This window comes from Trachemys scripta, chromosome 3 (assembly GCF_013100865.1).
Source record: "Trachemys scripta elegans isolate TJP31775 chromosome 3, CAS_Tse_1.0, whole genome shotgun sequence".
Classification (NCBI taxonomy): domain Eukaryota; kingdom Metazoa; phylum Chordata; order Testudines; family Emydidae; genus Trachemys; species Trachemys scripta.
Window position 1 is genome coordinate 68,041,946 of NC_048300.1, and position 15,582 is coordinate 68,057,527.

The following is a 15,582-nucleotide window of genomic DNA, read 5'->3' on the forward strand; positions in this document are numbered from 1 at the left end:
CATGGAGGTTAAAATACCTTTTCCCCTCCCCCTTCCCTCTTCTCCCCCTGGAATTTGTGTTATCTGTCTATATTTCAGTGATTCACATACTTTTTTAAAGTTTTCCCTACCTGTCTCTCTAATGAAAGTAAAAAATGACTCGCTATTCATGCAGTTCCAAGAACTGTTTGCATTTGGTTCCCATTACTTAGCACTTCTCTCACCCTCCTCCCTCTTTATATTGAAAAAAAAGCATCTGAGTGCACTTCATGATTCCACAGCTGGGGAGCCTTAGTATTTAATAGCCAATGGTACTAGATGCCAAGGAGTGGATATAAACTAATACAAATTTTTCAATTTAAATTACCTCTGAGAAATTTTGTAATTAAAAAAAAATTAAAAAAGCAAGTAGCATTGAAATAAAGCTCAGATGAAACTGTTTGGCGTAACAAATGGACCAGTGTAGATGTAAATCTTTATTTACATCTTCCCATTCATTTTCCTTGTCCTTGCCTACTTTTGGACAAGTAACTCAGCCTCTCCTCCTAAGTCATGTGCCCCAACCCCCTATGCCCTCTGCTGGACTCTGCAATTTGTCCACATCCTTTCTGTAGTGGGGGGCCCAAAACTGGATGCAATACTTCAGATATGGCCTCACCAGTGCTAACTAGAGAGGAATAATCACTTCCCTCGATCTACTGGCAGTGCTCCCACTAATGCAGCCCAATATGCAGTTACCCTTCTTGGTAACAAGGACACACTTCTGACTCTTATCCAGTTTCTCATCCACTGTAATTGTTCCATTTAAGCTGTAGACCATTCATTCTGTTTAAGAGGGGGGAAATCTGTCCCTTGAATTATGATCTTATCATATTTGTGTGAAATAGGGCATAATTCAGGATCTGGTCCAGAGGCTCCCATTGATTTCAATAGATTTTGTATCAATCCAACAGCTGTTTTGCTTGTATCTTACTTTATTGGCTTGGACTTTGTTTTAAAACAATGAAAAAACAATAGAAACAACAACTTCGGTTATTAAACATACAAAAAATTATTCCTCATTTGATTCATAGTTGCTTTGGAGCTTAATATTTCATGTGACAAGTGGAAAGAAATGTAGTTAAGTTTTAGCCCAATAACTCAGTTTATAAAATGCCATTAACAGAGGAAGGGCTTGTTTTTGTGTTTTTTTTTCCTTTAAACAAAAAAAATAGATTGGCTGTTATGAAATTGGATATCTTGGATGTATTTCCAGAAATCAAAGTTGGAGTTGCTTACGTACTAAATGGTGAGATCATACCTCATTTTCCTGGTGAGTCTGTTTTATAATTACTGTGTTAAGCGGTCATATAATGTTCAGAGTGCTTTAAAAAGGGTGTATATGTAGATAAAACTTCTGTGCCTCGTGAGTTTGCAATTGCACAAGTACCAAAGCATACATGTCATCTCAATGAGTGCTTAAAAGGCATTCCCACTGCATCTTGTAGCTCTTCTTCTATCTGCCAAATAATTTGCAGAAAAAATAATTTTAAAATACCTAATTTTTTTCTCGATACTATTTATTATTTTGCTACCTTTTAATTCATCCTGATTTATTACATGAATTTAACTGTACAAGTCTCAGAGGGAGGGAAGAATTAGAACTAATAAATTTAGATACTATAAATTATTCAAAATAGTATTTTTCCATGCATGGTAATATTGCATTTTTAAGGTTTAATATCTCCAACTATTGATGGGTGCTTCTATGGGAATGGGAGAGCTAGAATTTTTCACTTTCTAGTATGTGTATAGTTCTAGTACTAAAGGGTCACAAGATATTACCTGAAGAATGTTTGAAGCTGCTTAGGGGTTTTTTAATGTTTTAATGAAGAACTGGCAAAGATTAATTTAGTAGCAGTTGAGATAATATAATCAAATGTAATTGCATGAATCATGTATAAGGATATCACTATCCCATACGTGATGACTTAGAGATGTGATACAAAATGTTTTAAAGAAAAGCCTTAGAAACTCTACTTGATGACTTTATCTCATGATTAGTAAATATCTCCTTTGGGTAGTTATTGATCAGCTTATTCCAGTATAGATTTGAATTTTGTTTTTTCTGCAGTCCACAATTCTTGACATCTGGGATGCGCTCCTCTCTGCAGTTCATGGAGGTGGATCAGAGTTTTAGAGCCTTATAGTCAGGCCACCCCCTCTCGATTCCTACTTGCTTCTAGTTTCTGTTCCTCTGTGGCAGCATATGGATGGCGGGTTTTTACAGCTCCTGCCTTCACATCTGTCTAAAGGGGGTGTTTTTTGTCAAAATTTGGGATAGTAGCGAGCAGTGGTTTTCCTCCCTGCCCCTACTCCTCTAGGTCGTTTTTAGCCAGATGTTAGAACACCCTGGAACATCAGCTGCAGTGCTCCATACTGGCTCCTCTGCAGCTTCCAGGTATGGTAGAGCAGTCTATAAAAAGCAACAAATGAAATCCAAGTGGTGCTGCATCTGTGAGACTGCAAGCTCAGCAGATGGTGAATTGTACTCGGCCTCTACCCACCTAAGCACTTGCAGCTCCAACATGGGGAAAAATGGACCAGGAGTTTATGGGCAGAGCAGGGAAGAAGTCCAAGGATGAAGAGGACCTCAATCAACTCTGGGTAGTCCTAGGGGCCCCTGGGGACCAGAAGGCAGACTTGCAGTGTACCCCATTCTAAAATTGGTCTAGAGCACCCTGGGAAAAGAAGCAGAGCTCAGAAGCACTCTCTATCCTTCCCAGTTTGGCCAGGAGGGCTTTGGAAAAGGTTTCCCTCCCACTTCCGTGACAGAATCGGACCCAGCAGGCGAGGACTCAAAGAGCTCTCAGGAGAGGATTTCAGGCTCTTAGCAAGGCTAGCTGCAAAAGGCCTCACCAAAGCTGTGACAGAGTTTGTAAGCTCTCAAAGTAAGCTTAAAAAAAGCTAATAAATCAAAGTGTGAAAAGGGGAAGAAAAGGTGTAGGAGATCTAGGAGGTATGAATCCTCTGACTCCTCTTCCTTCCCCTCCTCCACAGAGAATGGTGAATTGTTGGGCTCTGTCTCCTATCAGGACCAGGGAAAAACTCAGCAAAGCTTTTTCCCCCTGAGAAATTGAAGGCCAATTCTACGAGTAAGCCTCTGAGCAAATTTCTCCCCTCAAAATCCTCCCCTGAGGCTGTGATTCTCCTATACTTCTCCTTTGAGGAAGTAATTGAGGATGAATGGAATAAGTCAGACAAGAGCAAGCACACTAACAGAAATGATTTTATGTTCTATAGGATCCAGGAACCAAAAGTCCTGAATACTGAGATACCAAAGGTGGTTGCTGCATAGTATCCCTGGTTAAATATATAGTTATCCCCTTAGAAGAGGCGTTCTAAAGACTCCACAGAGAGTGGCCTCCATTTTTTCTCTCAAAGATTTTTGAGGCCTTCTCAGCCTCCCTCAGGGCATTCCTAGCAGCTGCTTGCTTTGTGAGAGCATCTGTCTCCTGGCTGGAAGATCTCAGAGCCCTCAAGTATTGAAATCACCCTGACTTTGGCTCTGTTTTAAAGATCTTCCCTGGCAACAGCGTCAGGAAGCAATGACATTCTCTGACAAAGCCATGGCCTCCAGCTCAGTGACCAGGTGCCACCTATGGCTCCATTCCTTGAAGGTGGATAGCCACTTGAAGCAGGTTCTATGCTCTGCCAAATTCATGGGAACCCTTCTGAGAAGCTAGACAAGATAGTGGCAGAAAACGCTGCAAATCTAAACAGTCCTTTTGGATGCCACACCATACTTTTGAGAGAAAGTACAGGCTGGCCATCAGGCAAAGGCATTCCTTTCAGCCTTCATCCTTGTGGAAAAAACAGCAAAGTGATAGCAGGTTCTCCAGAAGAAAGGCATGGAACGGGGCTTGGGAGGAAAGCCCGGGAGGAATGGTTGCTTCCAGTGCGTCAGAAAGATGTATAGTGAGTCAGGAATACTCCGTTATGTGCTCCACCCCATCCGTTTTTCATCGAGCCCCCAATCTTGAATGACCCTGTAAAGTGCAGGCTTAATCCAGAATGAGATTTCTCACCTCCTGGATATGGGAGTAAAAGATTGTTTCCTCAGAAGAAAGATTCTTGGGGTTATACTCCATCTTCTTTATTCAGAAGTGTATGGGGAAATCTGTTCTAGATATCACAAAACTCAACAAGTGGATAAAGAAAACAAAGTTCCAGATGGAGACCCTAACCTCTACAATGTCAGGCCAAGGGCCATTCTGACTTCAGTGAATCTGGTGGATGCATACTTCCACATCCCTATCAGACAGTGTCATTGCAGGTTTGTACGATTTGCTTATGGAAGGAGGTATTATCAATATCTCTGATTCGGCTTGTCCTCGCCCCCCTGGGTCTTTACAAGATGTTGGTGATAATCATAGCAAACTCAGATCACAGGGGATCCACATGTATTCCTTCCTGGATGACATCTTAATTAGAACTCCATCCCCAGCAGCTGCACACAGAGCTACATCTCTGACCTTGAATCTACAGGCTCATGGCTTTATTATCAACGTCAAGAAAAGTTTCTTGAATCTGTCCACCCAAATAACTCACTTGGAAATGGACACAGACACTTTGATGGCAAGGATACATCCATCTCTAGAGAGATCCAGAAGATTCAAGTATCTTCTTCTCATTGTTTTAGAACTGCAAGAGGCCAGCCGTTGCACCGAGCCTTCTTGGGCCCAATCACACATCAGGAGCCTTCAAGGCTCCTAGATACATAGATTCTAGGACTGGAAGGGACCTCGAGAGGTCAGAGTCCAGTCCCCTGCCCTCATGGCAGGACCAAATACTGTCTAGACCATCCCCGATAGACATTTATCTAACCTACTCTTAAATATCTCCAGAGATGGAGATTCCACAACCTCCCTAGGCAGTTTATTCCAATGTTTAACCACCCTGACATTTAGGAACTTTTTCCTAATGTCCAACCTAGACCTCCCTTCCTTCAGTTTAAGCCCATTGCTGCTTGTTCTATCCTTAGAGGCTAAGGTGAACAAGTTTTCTCCCTCCTCCTTATGACACCCTTTTAGATACCTGAAAACTGCTATCATGTCCCCTCTCAGTCTTCTCTTTTCCAAACGAAACAAACCCAATTCTTTCAGCCTATAGGTCATGTTCTCAAGACCTTTAATCATTCTTGTTGCTCTTCTCTGGACCCTCTCCAATTTCTCCATCTTCCTTGAAATGCGGTGCCCAGAACTGGACACAATACTCCAGTTGAGGCCTAACCAGCGCAGAGTAGCGGGAAGAATGACTTCTCGTGTCTTGCTCACAACACACCTGTTAATGCATCCCAGAATCATGTTTGCTTTTTTTTGCAACAGCATCACACTGACTCATATTTAGCTTGTGGTCCACTATAACCCCTAGATCCCTTTCTGCCATACTCCTTCCTAGACAGTCTCTTCCCATTCTGTATGTATGAAACTGATTGATTGTTCCTTCCTAAGTGGAGCACTTTGCATTTGTCTTTGTTAAACTTCATCCTGTTTACCTCAGACCATTTCTCCAATTTGTCCAGATCATTTTGAATTATGACCCTGTCCTCCAAAGCAGTTGCAATCCCTCCCAGTTTGGTATCATCTGCAAACTTAATAAGCGTACTTTCTATGCCAAATATCTAAGTCGTTAATGAAGATATTGAACAGGGCCGGTCCCAAAACAGACCCCTGCAGAACCCCACTTGTTATGCCAATAACAACTCTCTAAGTACAGTTATCCAGCCAGTTATGCACCCACCTTATAGTATCCCCATCTAAATTGTATTTGCCTAGTTTATCGATAAGAATATCATGCAAGACCGTATCAAATGCCTTACTAAAGTCTAGGTATTCCCTTATCCTCAAGGCTCGTTATCCTATCAAAGAAAGCTACCAGATTGGTTTGACACGATTTGTTCTTTACAAATCCATGCTGGCTATTCCCTATCACCTTACCACCTTCCAAGTGTTTGCAGATGATTTCCTTAATTACTTGCTCCGTTATCTTCCCTGGCACAGAAGTTAAACTAACTGGTCTGTAGTTTCCTGGGTTGTTTTTATTTCCCTTTTTATAGATGGGCACTATATTTGCCCTTTTCCAGTCTTCTGGAATCTCTCCAGTCTCCCATGATTTTCCAAAGATAATAGCTAGAGGCTCAGATACCTCCTCTATTAGCTCAATGAGTATTCTAGGATGCATTTCATCAGGCCCTGGTGACTTGGAGGCATCTAACTTTTCTAAGTGATTTTTAACTTGTTCTTTTTTTTTTTTAATCTGCTAAACCTACCCCCTACCCATTAGCATTCATTAGGTTAGGCATTCCTGCAGACTTCTCGGTGAAGACGGAAACAAAGAAGTCATTAAGCATCTCTGCCATTTCCAAGTTTCCTGTTACTGTTTCTCCCTCTTCACTGAGCAATGGGCCTACACTGTCTTTGGTCTTCCTCTTGCTTCTAATGTATTGATAAAAAGTAGTCTTGTTTCCCTTTATTCCTGTAGCTAGTTTGAGCTCATTTTGTGCCTTTGCCTTTCTAATCTTGCCCCTGCATGCCTGTGATTGCCTATATTCATCCTTTGTAATCCATTTTTTTTATGTGACTCCTTTTTATTTTTTAGATCATGCAAGATCTCGTGGTTAAGCCAAAGTGGTCTTTTGCCACATTTTCTATCTTTCCTAACCAGCGGAATAGCTTGCTTTTGGGCCCTTAATAGTGTCCCTTTAAAAAACTGCCAACTCTCCTCAGTTGTTTTTCTCCTCAGTCTTGATTCCCATGGGACTCTACCTATCAGCTCTCTGAGCTTACCAAAATCCGCCTTCCTGAAATCCATTGTCTCTATTTTGCTGTACTCCCTTCTACCCTTCCTTAGAATTTCAAACTCCTATAATTTCATGATCACTTTCACCCAAGCTGCCTTCTACTTTCAAACTCTCAATGAGTTCCTCCCTATTTGTTAAAATCAAGTCTAGAACAGCTTCCTCCCTAGTAGCTTTTTCAACCTTCTGAAATAAAAAGTTGTCTGCAATGCAGTCCAAGAATTTGTTGGATAGTCTGTGCCCCGCAGTGTTATTTTCCCAACATATATCCAGATAGTTGAAGTCCCCCATCACTACCAAATCTTGGGCTTTGGATGATTTTGTTAGTTGTTTAAAAAAAAAGCCTCTTCCACCTGGTTAGGTGGCCCGTAGTAGACTCCTAACATGACATCACCCTTGTTTTTTACCCCTTTTAGCCTAACCCAGAGACTCTCAACACTTCCGTCTCCTATGTCCATCTCCAGCTCAGTCCAAGTGTGTACACTTTTTTAATATATAAGGCAACACCTCCTCCCTTTTTTCCCGTCTATCCTTCCTGAGCAAGCTGTACCTATCCACACCAACATTCCAATCATGTGTATTATCCCACCAAGTTTCAGTGATGCCAACAATGTCATAGTTGTATTTATTTATTAGCACTTCCAGTTCTTCCTGCTTATTACCCATACTTCTCGCATTTGTATATAGGCATCTAAGATACTGGTTCGATCTTGCCTCCCAATTTTGCCCTGACCCTCCTTTCTCTCTGCCATTATAGCCCACGCTCTCTCTTGTTTCCGACTCATCTCCCAGGTCTCCATGTTCCCCACTTACCTGTGGGCTTTGCTCACCTGTCCCCGTCGAACCTAGTTTAAAGCCCTCCTCACTAGGTTAGCCAGTCTGTGTCCAAATAGGGTCTTTCCCCTCCTCGAAAGGTGAACGCCATCTCTGCCTAGCAGTCCTTCCTCGAATAGCATCCCGTGGTCTAGGAAGCCAAAGCCCTCCTGGCAACACCATCTTCGCAGCCAGGCATTCACCTCCATGATGCATCTGTCTCTTCCAGGGCCTCTATCTTTTGACAGGAAGAATTGAAGAGAATACCACCTGCGCTCCAAACTCCTTCACCCGTACTCCCAGAGCCCTGTAGTCACTCTTGATCTGCTCAGTGTCACACCTCACAGTATCATTTGTGCCCACATGGATGAGTAGCATGGGGTAGTAGTCAGAGGGCTGGATAATCCTCGACAATGCCTCCATAACATTTCAGATATGGGCCCCCGGCAGGCAGCATACCTCCCGAGATGAAATGTCAGGGTGACAGATGGGCGCCTCTGTCCCCCTCAAAGAGTCTCCGACCACTTCATCTGAAATGTATGGTACTACTTCCTGGAATGCTTGAAAGATCAAGTTCCGGCACAGGTGATCAACTCCTTAAAATGGTAGTCAGTCCAGGGCAGTGTCTGCAAGGGCGCTCATATGGCTCAGATTCCCCTGATCCTCACAACTAGTGCCAGGCTGGAGGGCTGGGGAATAAACTTGGGGTCCCAACCAGCTCCAGGCATCTGGAACCTGGAGGAAGGGACCTATAACATAAGCCTTTTAGAACTGAGAGCTGTCAAGCTGGTGCTACAAATGTTCCAGTCCAGCCTAGAGGGGAACCAGTACTGATTAGGTCAGACAACACCATCACGGTCACACATGTATATGACCAAGGTGTTAGCAAGAAAGGCAGTGCTACATGCTGAAGCAAAGGAAATCATGCAGTGGGCAGAACATTCTCTCCTCTCCCTCAGGTCAGTTCACATAAAGGGAGATCTGAACCAGAAGGTGGACTGGCTCAACAGGCACAAGGTGAACAACTCCAAATGGTGTATGAATCAGGAAGTCTTCAAGTTAATTGTCCAGTCATTCAGTCTGCTCTCAACCAGCCTATTCACAAATCACATAAACCCAAAGAGACTTAAGTACTTCACTAGGGAGGTCGACCCCAGCTTCCCTGAGGACAGATACCCAATCCCACAAATGGCCACAGGGCCTTCTCTATGCATTTCCACCCTTCTCATTATTAAGGAAGGTGGTCTAGAAAATAAAATGAGAACAGGTGACAGTAATATTGGTAACACCCCATTGGTCAAGGAGACCCTGGTTTTCGGACCTGAGAGAACTGAAATTGGGACCACCACTTCAGCTCCCAAAGAGACAAGACAACCTCTCGCAAGGTCCTCTTCTTCATCTGTAACCAAATCGGCTGCATCTTACAGCCTGGTTATTGAAAGGGAAGCAGTGGTCTCATTATTCTCCAAAGCTATCAGAACACTTCTTCTGAAGTGAATCCCCAGGTAGCCAGATTGCTTAGGGCGATCAGATTATCCAAGCCAGCAATTAGACCTTTTTTTTTTTTTTTCTTCTCTCAAGTGGGCCACTTGTACTGAGAGCCCTGACAAACGGTCCCTTGGTTTCCTTGACGTCAATTTGTCAGCATTTTATTTGTCCATCACAACTTGCTTTCTGATAGCCATCGCGCCCGCCAGACAAGTGTTGGAGCTGTCAACGTGCTCTATGCAGGAATCTTACTGCGTTTTTCATGAGGACAAGATGGTGTTCAGAACTCAGAAATCATTTTTCCCTGAAGGTGAGGTGGTCTTTCCACCTCTTCCCAAGAGGTGATTCTACCTTCATTCGGTCTAAGGCCACAGCATCTCACTGAGGAGATGTGGCACAGCTTAGATGGCCAAAGGGCTCTGAAAATTTACCTCAAAGGTACAGGGTCCACAAGGAGATCAGGTGTTCTGTTTGTATCCTTTCAGTCAAAATTCTAAGGACTCAGAGCTTCCAAGTCCTCTATTGCTTGGTGGGTTAGACTATGCATTGTGGAAACATACCAGGCATCAGAGATTCTGGTTCTAGAAGGAATCAGGGCACACTCCATGTGATCCCTGATGACCTGGTAGGCAGAAAGAGGTAATGAATTCACAGTGGAAATTTGTAAGGTGCCCACCAGGTCAAATGCTGCCACCTTTACCACGCACTGCACATCCTATTCTCTGCAGAGGCATCCTTTAGCAGGAAAGTGTTGTAGGTGCTTGCCCGGATATGATTTTGGCCTTTGAGCAAATATTTAGAGATGGGTAGGGATACAGTTTTCCCTTTTCTGACCCTTTTCTATAACCCTCTCTACATCTGTTTGCTGCTCGCTACTTCCCAGACATCAGGAATTGTGGGAGATGCTGGGATGCGGAACGGAGAATGTCTTACTGATAATTTCCTTTCTGCTAGCAGCATCTCCCACAATTCTATTCACCATGGATGGCTCATGAGTCAAGAGTCAGCTATTAAGCAGAATTGTTACCATAAGACCATCTTCCTTGGTCTATGTACATAGTTATTTTGTTATCTCTAGAATGTTTGTTAATAATGTTATGAAAGTTTTACAGCTGGGGACTATCTCATCTGGAGGCAAGCAGGCGCTAAGGGGGCATGGCCAGAACATGTGAGTCCAAACCTCTGATCCGCCTCCATGAGCTGCAGTGAGAGGAGAGTAGGCCAGACATCAAGAATTGTGGGAGACATTGCTAGCAGAAAGGAAATTATTGGCAAGAAATTTTTCTGTTCCTTTTCTAGAGAACAAAGCAATAATGCCAGTAACAAACTAATAAAATTTACCTATTCAGGAATTCTGCGCTATTGAGGGCATCTAGCTAGTGTAGGGTGTGGTTTTTTTGTTTTGTTTTGTTTTGTTTTTTGCTGTCCCCATAGCACGTTCTCATTGATGTAGTTGACAAATAGTATATTTAATTAACTTTGCTGGTATTTGGACAGGACAAAGACAGTTATCCTGTCTGGTCAAGATCTGGCTGGTTTTCAAAACTACTCAGCATTGGCCTTACTGAATTCTTCTGAAAACCTGGGAATACATGAGCAGTTCTTTAAAATGTGCTTTATTTCTCCAAAAGGCATGATGTAATTCTTTTAAGTTGGTCTATTTTGACATCCAGACCTTCCTATAAAATTTCAAAATATAAGAATATGAAGTGAAATCCCTAACATGCATTAACTTCACTGCACCTTTATTCACCTGGTCACATAAGAATGGCCATACTGGGTTAGACCAAAGGTCCATCAAGCCCAGTATCCTGTCCTCTGTCAGTGGCCAATGACAGCATTCCCTTTGGGGCACAACAGACAAGTTATCAAGTGATCCATGCCCTGTCACCCAATTCCAGCTTCTGGCAAACAGAGGCTAGGGACACCATTTCTGCCCATCCTGGCTAACAGCCATTGATGGACCTATCTTCCATGAATCTATCTAGCTCCCTTTTCAACCCTGTTATAGTATTGGCTTTCACAACACCCTTCTGGCAAGGAGTTCCAGAGGTTGACAGTGCGTTGCGTGAAAAAATACTTTCTTGTTTGTTTTAAATCTGCTACCTATTAATTTCATTTGATGGCCCCTTGTTCTTGTATTATGAGAAGGAGTAAATAACACTAAAGATGATTTCAGAGAACTATGCATCATGACGCCAAGATCTTTCTTGAGTGGTAACAGCTAATTTAGACCCCATTCTTGTATATGTATAGTTAGGATTATGTTTTCCAATGTGCATTACTTTGCATTTATCAACATTACATTTCATCTGCCATTTTGTTGCCTGGTCACCCAGTTTTGTGAGATCCTTTTGTAACTCTTCGCAGTCTGCCTGGGACATAACTATCTTGAATAGTTTTGTATCATCGGCAAATTTTGCCACCTCGCTGTTTACTCTTTTTTCCAGATCATTTATGAATATGTTAAATAGGACTGGGCCCAGTACAGATCCCTGGGGGACACCACTATTTACCTCTTTGTTTCCTATCTTTTAACCAGTTACCAATCCATGAGAGAACCTTCCCTCTTATCCCATGACTGCTTATTTTGCTTAAGAGCCTTTGGTGAGGGACCTTGTCAAAGGCTTTCTGAAAATCTAAATACGCTATATCCACTGGATCTCCTTTGTCCGCATGCTTGTTGACCCCCTCAAAGAATTCTAGTTGATTGGTGAGGCATGATTTCCCTTTACAAAAACCATGTTGACTATTTCCCAACAAATTATGTTCATCTATGTGTCTGACAATTTTGTTCTTTACGATAGTTTCAACCAATTTACCTGGTACTGAAGTGAGGCTTACTGTAGTTGCCAGGGTCACTTCTGGAGCCCTTTTTAAAAATTGGCGTCACATTAGCTATCCTCCTGTCATCTGGTACAGAAGCTGATTTAATATGACCGTTAATAGTCCTGCACTTTCACATTTGAGTTCCTTCAGAACTCTTGGGTGAATACCATCAGGTCCTGGAGCTGGGCTCACATATAGAAAATAGGAGTGTTGCAGTGTGTTCTAAATGTTAACAGACTTGGATTCTTTTAACTTCATAGGGTAAGTGAGGTTCTGAGATGAGGGCACTTCACTGAGAATGTCTCACCTACAGTGTTCTCCCATTTAATCCAGAGGGCTACTAGCTCAAGTGCCTCAGCTGATCTCAGTTGCAATGTGTCTCACTCGAAGTGGAGGATAAGTCCCAACATTTTGCAACAATATACAAGTCTGTTTTTAATACCAGTGCTGTTGTGAAATACTGGTATATAGAGGATGGCGGGCACATTAAATCTGAATTTGTGTTAGAGTGGGTTAGATTCCAACATAAGAGAATTTTCTACTATGTAATAAGCTCTTAAGTATTCTTGAACAATAGACACCCATGTTTTAAAATAATGTAGGCCAATGTCTGACTCCATATCAGGGAGAGCCATTGAAATCTACTCCTGATTAAGAGAATTCCCATTATTTCACCACTTTTAAACTATGGGTCATTTCACACTATTGTGCTTGCAGTATTTCTCAAGCTCAGGCAATATTAAGCAAGCTCCTTTTCTGAGGTCACCATCAGTAAAACAAGATGCTTGATAAAATGACTGCTAGCTGTATGACTGGTTCTGTAAAAATATACAGAACTTCTGTATAATTTAATATTCACTGTATAAGTACTTATTCTTTGTTTCCTCAGCAAACCAGGAAGTCTTAAATAAAGTAGAGGTTAAGTATGAGACATTCCCCGGATGGGACACAGACATATCAAATGCAAGAACATTTGATGAACTGCCTGTAAATGCACAGAACTATGTTCGGTTTATAGAAATGGAGCTTGGCATTCCTGGTAAGTAAAGCAAACTTTCCTGCTTCAAGAAACCTATCTGAAATAGAAATAACTTAAATTTAATCCCTTGACCTTCAGATGCTAAAAATAACTTAATGAGCACCCAGAGTGCTCGAATAAGCTTTAAAGTGACTCTCTTGTACTTTGACATTTTAATGCTGAGCCTCATTTTAGCTGCAGAATCTAAAAGGATCAACCTCTAAAATGTTTTCAGTATATGTGTGTAGTCTAAATTTGCAGTGCTGGGTTATCATAATTTGCCAACTGATTTTGAGTACTGACATGCGCACTGTTCTGTTTGCATGTTTGTTTTAAAAAACGCTTGTTTGCAATAGGAAAAATCCTATTTGTAGGACTTGGAAAACAGAAAAGCTGAATGCAATATTTGATTAGTCACTCTTATTATACTAGTAAGGATTCAGTTCTGCCACCCTTATGTTTAGTTATCAATATTTTCTTCTGTGAGTAGTCTATTGACTTCATTGGGACTTACCCAGAAGTAAGACACTAAATCAGCCTAAGGAGGGCAGCATATTGTCCTAAACTAGTACTGAATTATTTACTCTGAGAAAAGATGGTTTTATGATCAAAGGATAGGACTAGACATTGGGAGATGGGAGTTGTATTCCTGCTTCTGTTACAGAATGTTACCTTTCAGCAAATCACTTAACTTCTATATGCTTAGTTTCCCCATCTGTAAAACTGATATTTCCATATTTTAGAAAGGTTTTGAGAATTTATTATTTTAGGCCATTCTCCATTTGAAGTCAGTGGCACAAGGTCAGGCACTTCAGAGTGCTTCAGGATCTGTGAATGTGATGCTGCTACAGAAATGCAAAACGTCATTCTCTAATAGGAATTATCAATTCTATCAGTGCAACATATTCTTCTACATCGGCCATAGAACTATTTTTTTTTTTTTTTTTTTTTTTTTTCCCCCTTTACCAGAATGTCATGCTTTGAGTTTTAATTCCTCTATGGTAAAACAGTGCAAACTATTTTGTTATCCTTTCCTTTTTTGCAGTTAAATGGATTGGAGTAGGGAAATCCAGAGAGTCAATGATCCACATGTTTTAAAGATTTCAGATGCGTGGAAGAAAGCACACTCCTGAATAAGACTGCTTAGTCTTACATGTATTAGTAGCCTACAAAGTGAAGATGTTGGAAGGATAGATCTTGCATGGAAAGAAATGCTAGAGTTGGTCTCTCAAACTGATTGCTACTCCTGAAAGACTTTGACTTCTACCTATATCAGCTCTCTATCCAACTGGCAATATCTCCAGGACACTTGCCATTACTGTTATACATGGTGCCACCAGACTTTTCTTTATCATCTAGTATTTACTTCATAACATAATCCTTGATGTTTGAAAATGGAAGGTAACATTATTTTCCTGACTTTGTCTTGATTGTCGTATCCATGCTTCTGGCGGTGTTACTTCCCTGAAATCTTAACCAGTAAAAATAATGCAGTTTTGCACAAATGGTTTTACATCCTCATTATTTGTACTCCTAAATATGTTGTATTCTTTATGGCTGCTGTTGTAGTGAGTGATTAAAGAGGGATTCTGATGATTTTATAATGCTATAAACATTGTCTAAACTCCGTGTGAGAGTTTTTGTTCAAAAAAAGTTGTGATTTGAGTTGTTGGGAGTATGCAAGGGGCTCTTAAGACAAGTTTACATAAAATGTGCAAAAAACTAAATTTGATATTGTATAAAGTTCATTTACAGTTATGAACTATTCTGATTTAATTTTTTTAAATAATTTTAAAACAATTTTCTGCACGTCTCTACTTTGAGTGCATATTAAAGTAAAGTAAATCTCTTGCTAATTAGAAGGAATCATGTTTATTCATATGTTTAAGGTTTTAATCTTTAGGTGCCACTTTAAATTTCTTCTGTGACAGTAATTAGAACTGTTTTTGACTTCACAACTAGGCAAAGGCACTGTAGAAATTATAAAAGGAAAACTATTAGGGCTGTCAAGTGATTAAAAAGATTAATCGTCCAATTAAAGTTAATCGTGCTTAATAGTGATAAACAGAATACCATTTATCAATATTTTTGGATGTTTTCAAATATTGACTTCAATTACAACACAGAATACAAAGTGTGCAGTGCTCACTTTGGTTTTATTATAATTGCACTGTAAAAATAAACTAGTATTTCAATTCACTTAAGTACTGTAGTGCGATCTCTTTATCATGAAAGTTGAACTTATAAATGTAGAATTAGGTACAAAAAAAACCCTGCATTCAAAAATAACACTGTGAAACTTCAGAGCCTACAAGTCTACTCCGCCCTACTTCTTGTTCAGTCAGTCGCTAAGACTAACATGTTCGTTTACATTTGCAGGAGATAATGCTGCCTACTACTTATTTACAATGTTCACCTGAAAGTGAGAATAGGCATTCGCATGGCACTGTTGTAGCTGGCGTCAGAAGATATTTACATGCCAGATGTGCTAAAGATTCCTATATCCTTTCATGCTTCAACCACCATTCCAGAGAACGTGTGTCCATGCTTATGATGGGTTCTGCTCCATAACAATCCAAAGCAGTGCAATCCAGCACATGTTCATTTTCATCATTTG

The 15,582-nt window shown here is 41.0% G+C and overlaps 1 protein-coding gene across 1 annotated transcript in view; it reads left to right on the forward strand.

The window, feature by feature from the left end:
• Window positions 1-14,594, forward strand: part of ADSS2 (adenylosuccinate synthase 2) — a 55,390-nt gene extending 40,796 nt beyond the window's left edge. Inside the window, exons 11-13 of the mRNA XM_034764998.1 lie at window positions 1,194-1,291; window positions 12,837-12,986; window positions 14,011-14,594. Coding sequence (XP_034620889.1) covers window positions 1,194-1,291; window positions 12,837-12,986; window positions 14,011-14,063 — 301 coding nt within the window. The 3' untranslated portion in view covers window positions 14,064-14,594. The remainder of the gene's footprint in view (window positions 1-1,193; window positions 1,292-12,836; window positions 12,987-14,010) is intronic.
• The last annotated feature ends 988 nt before the right edge of the window (window positions 14,595-15,582 follow it).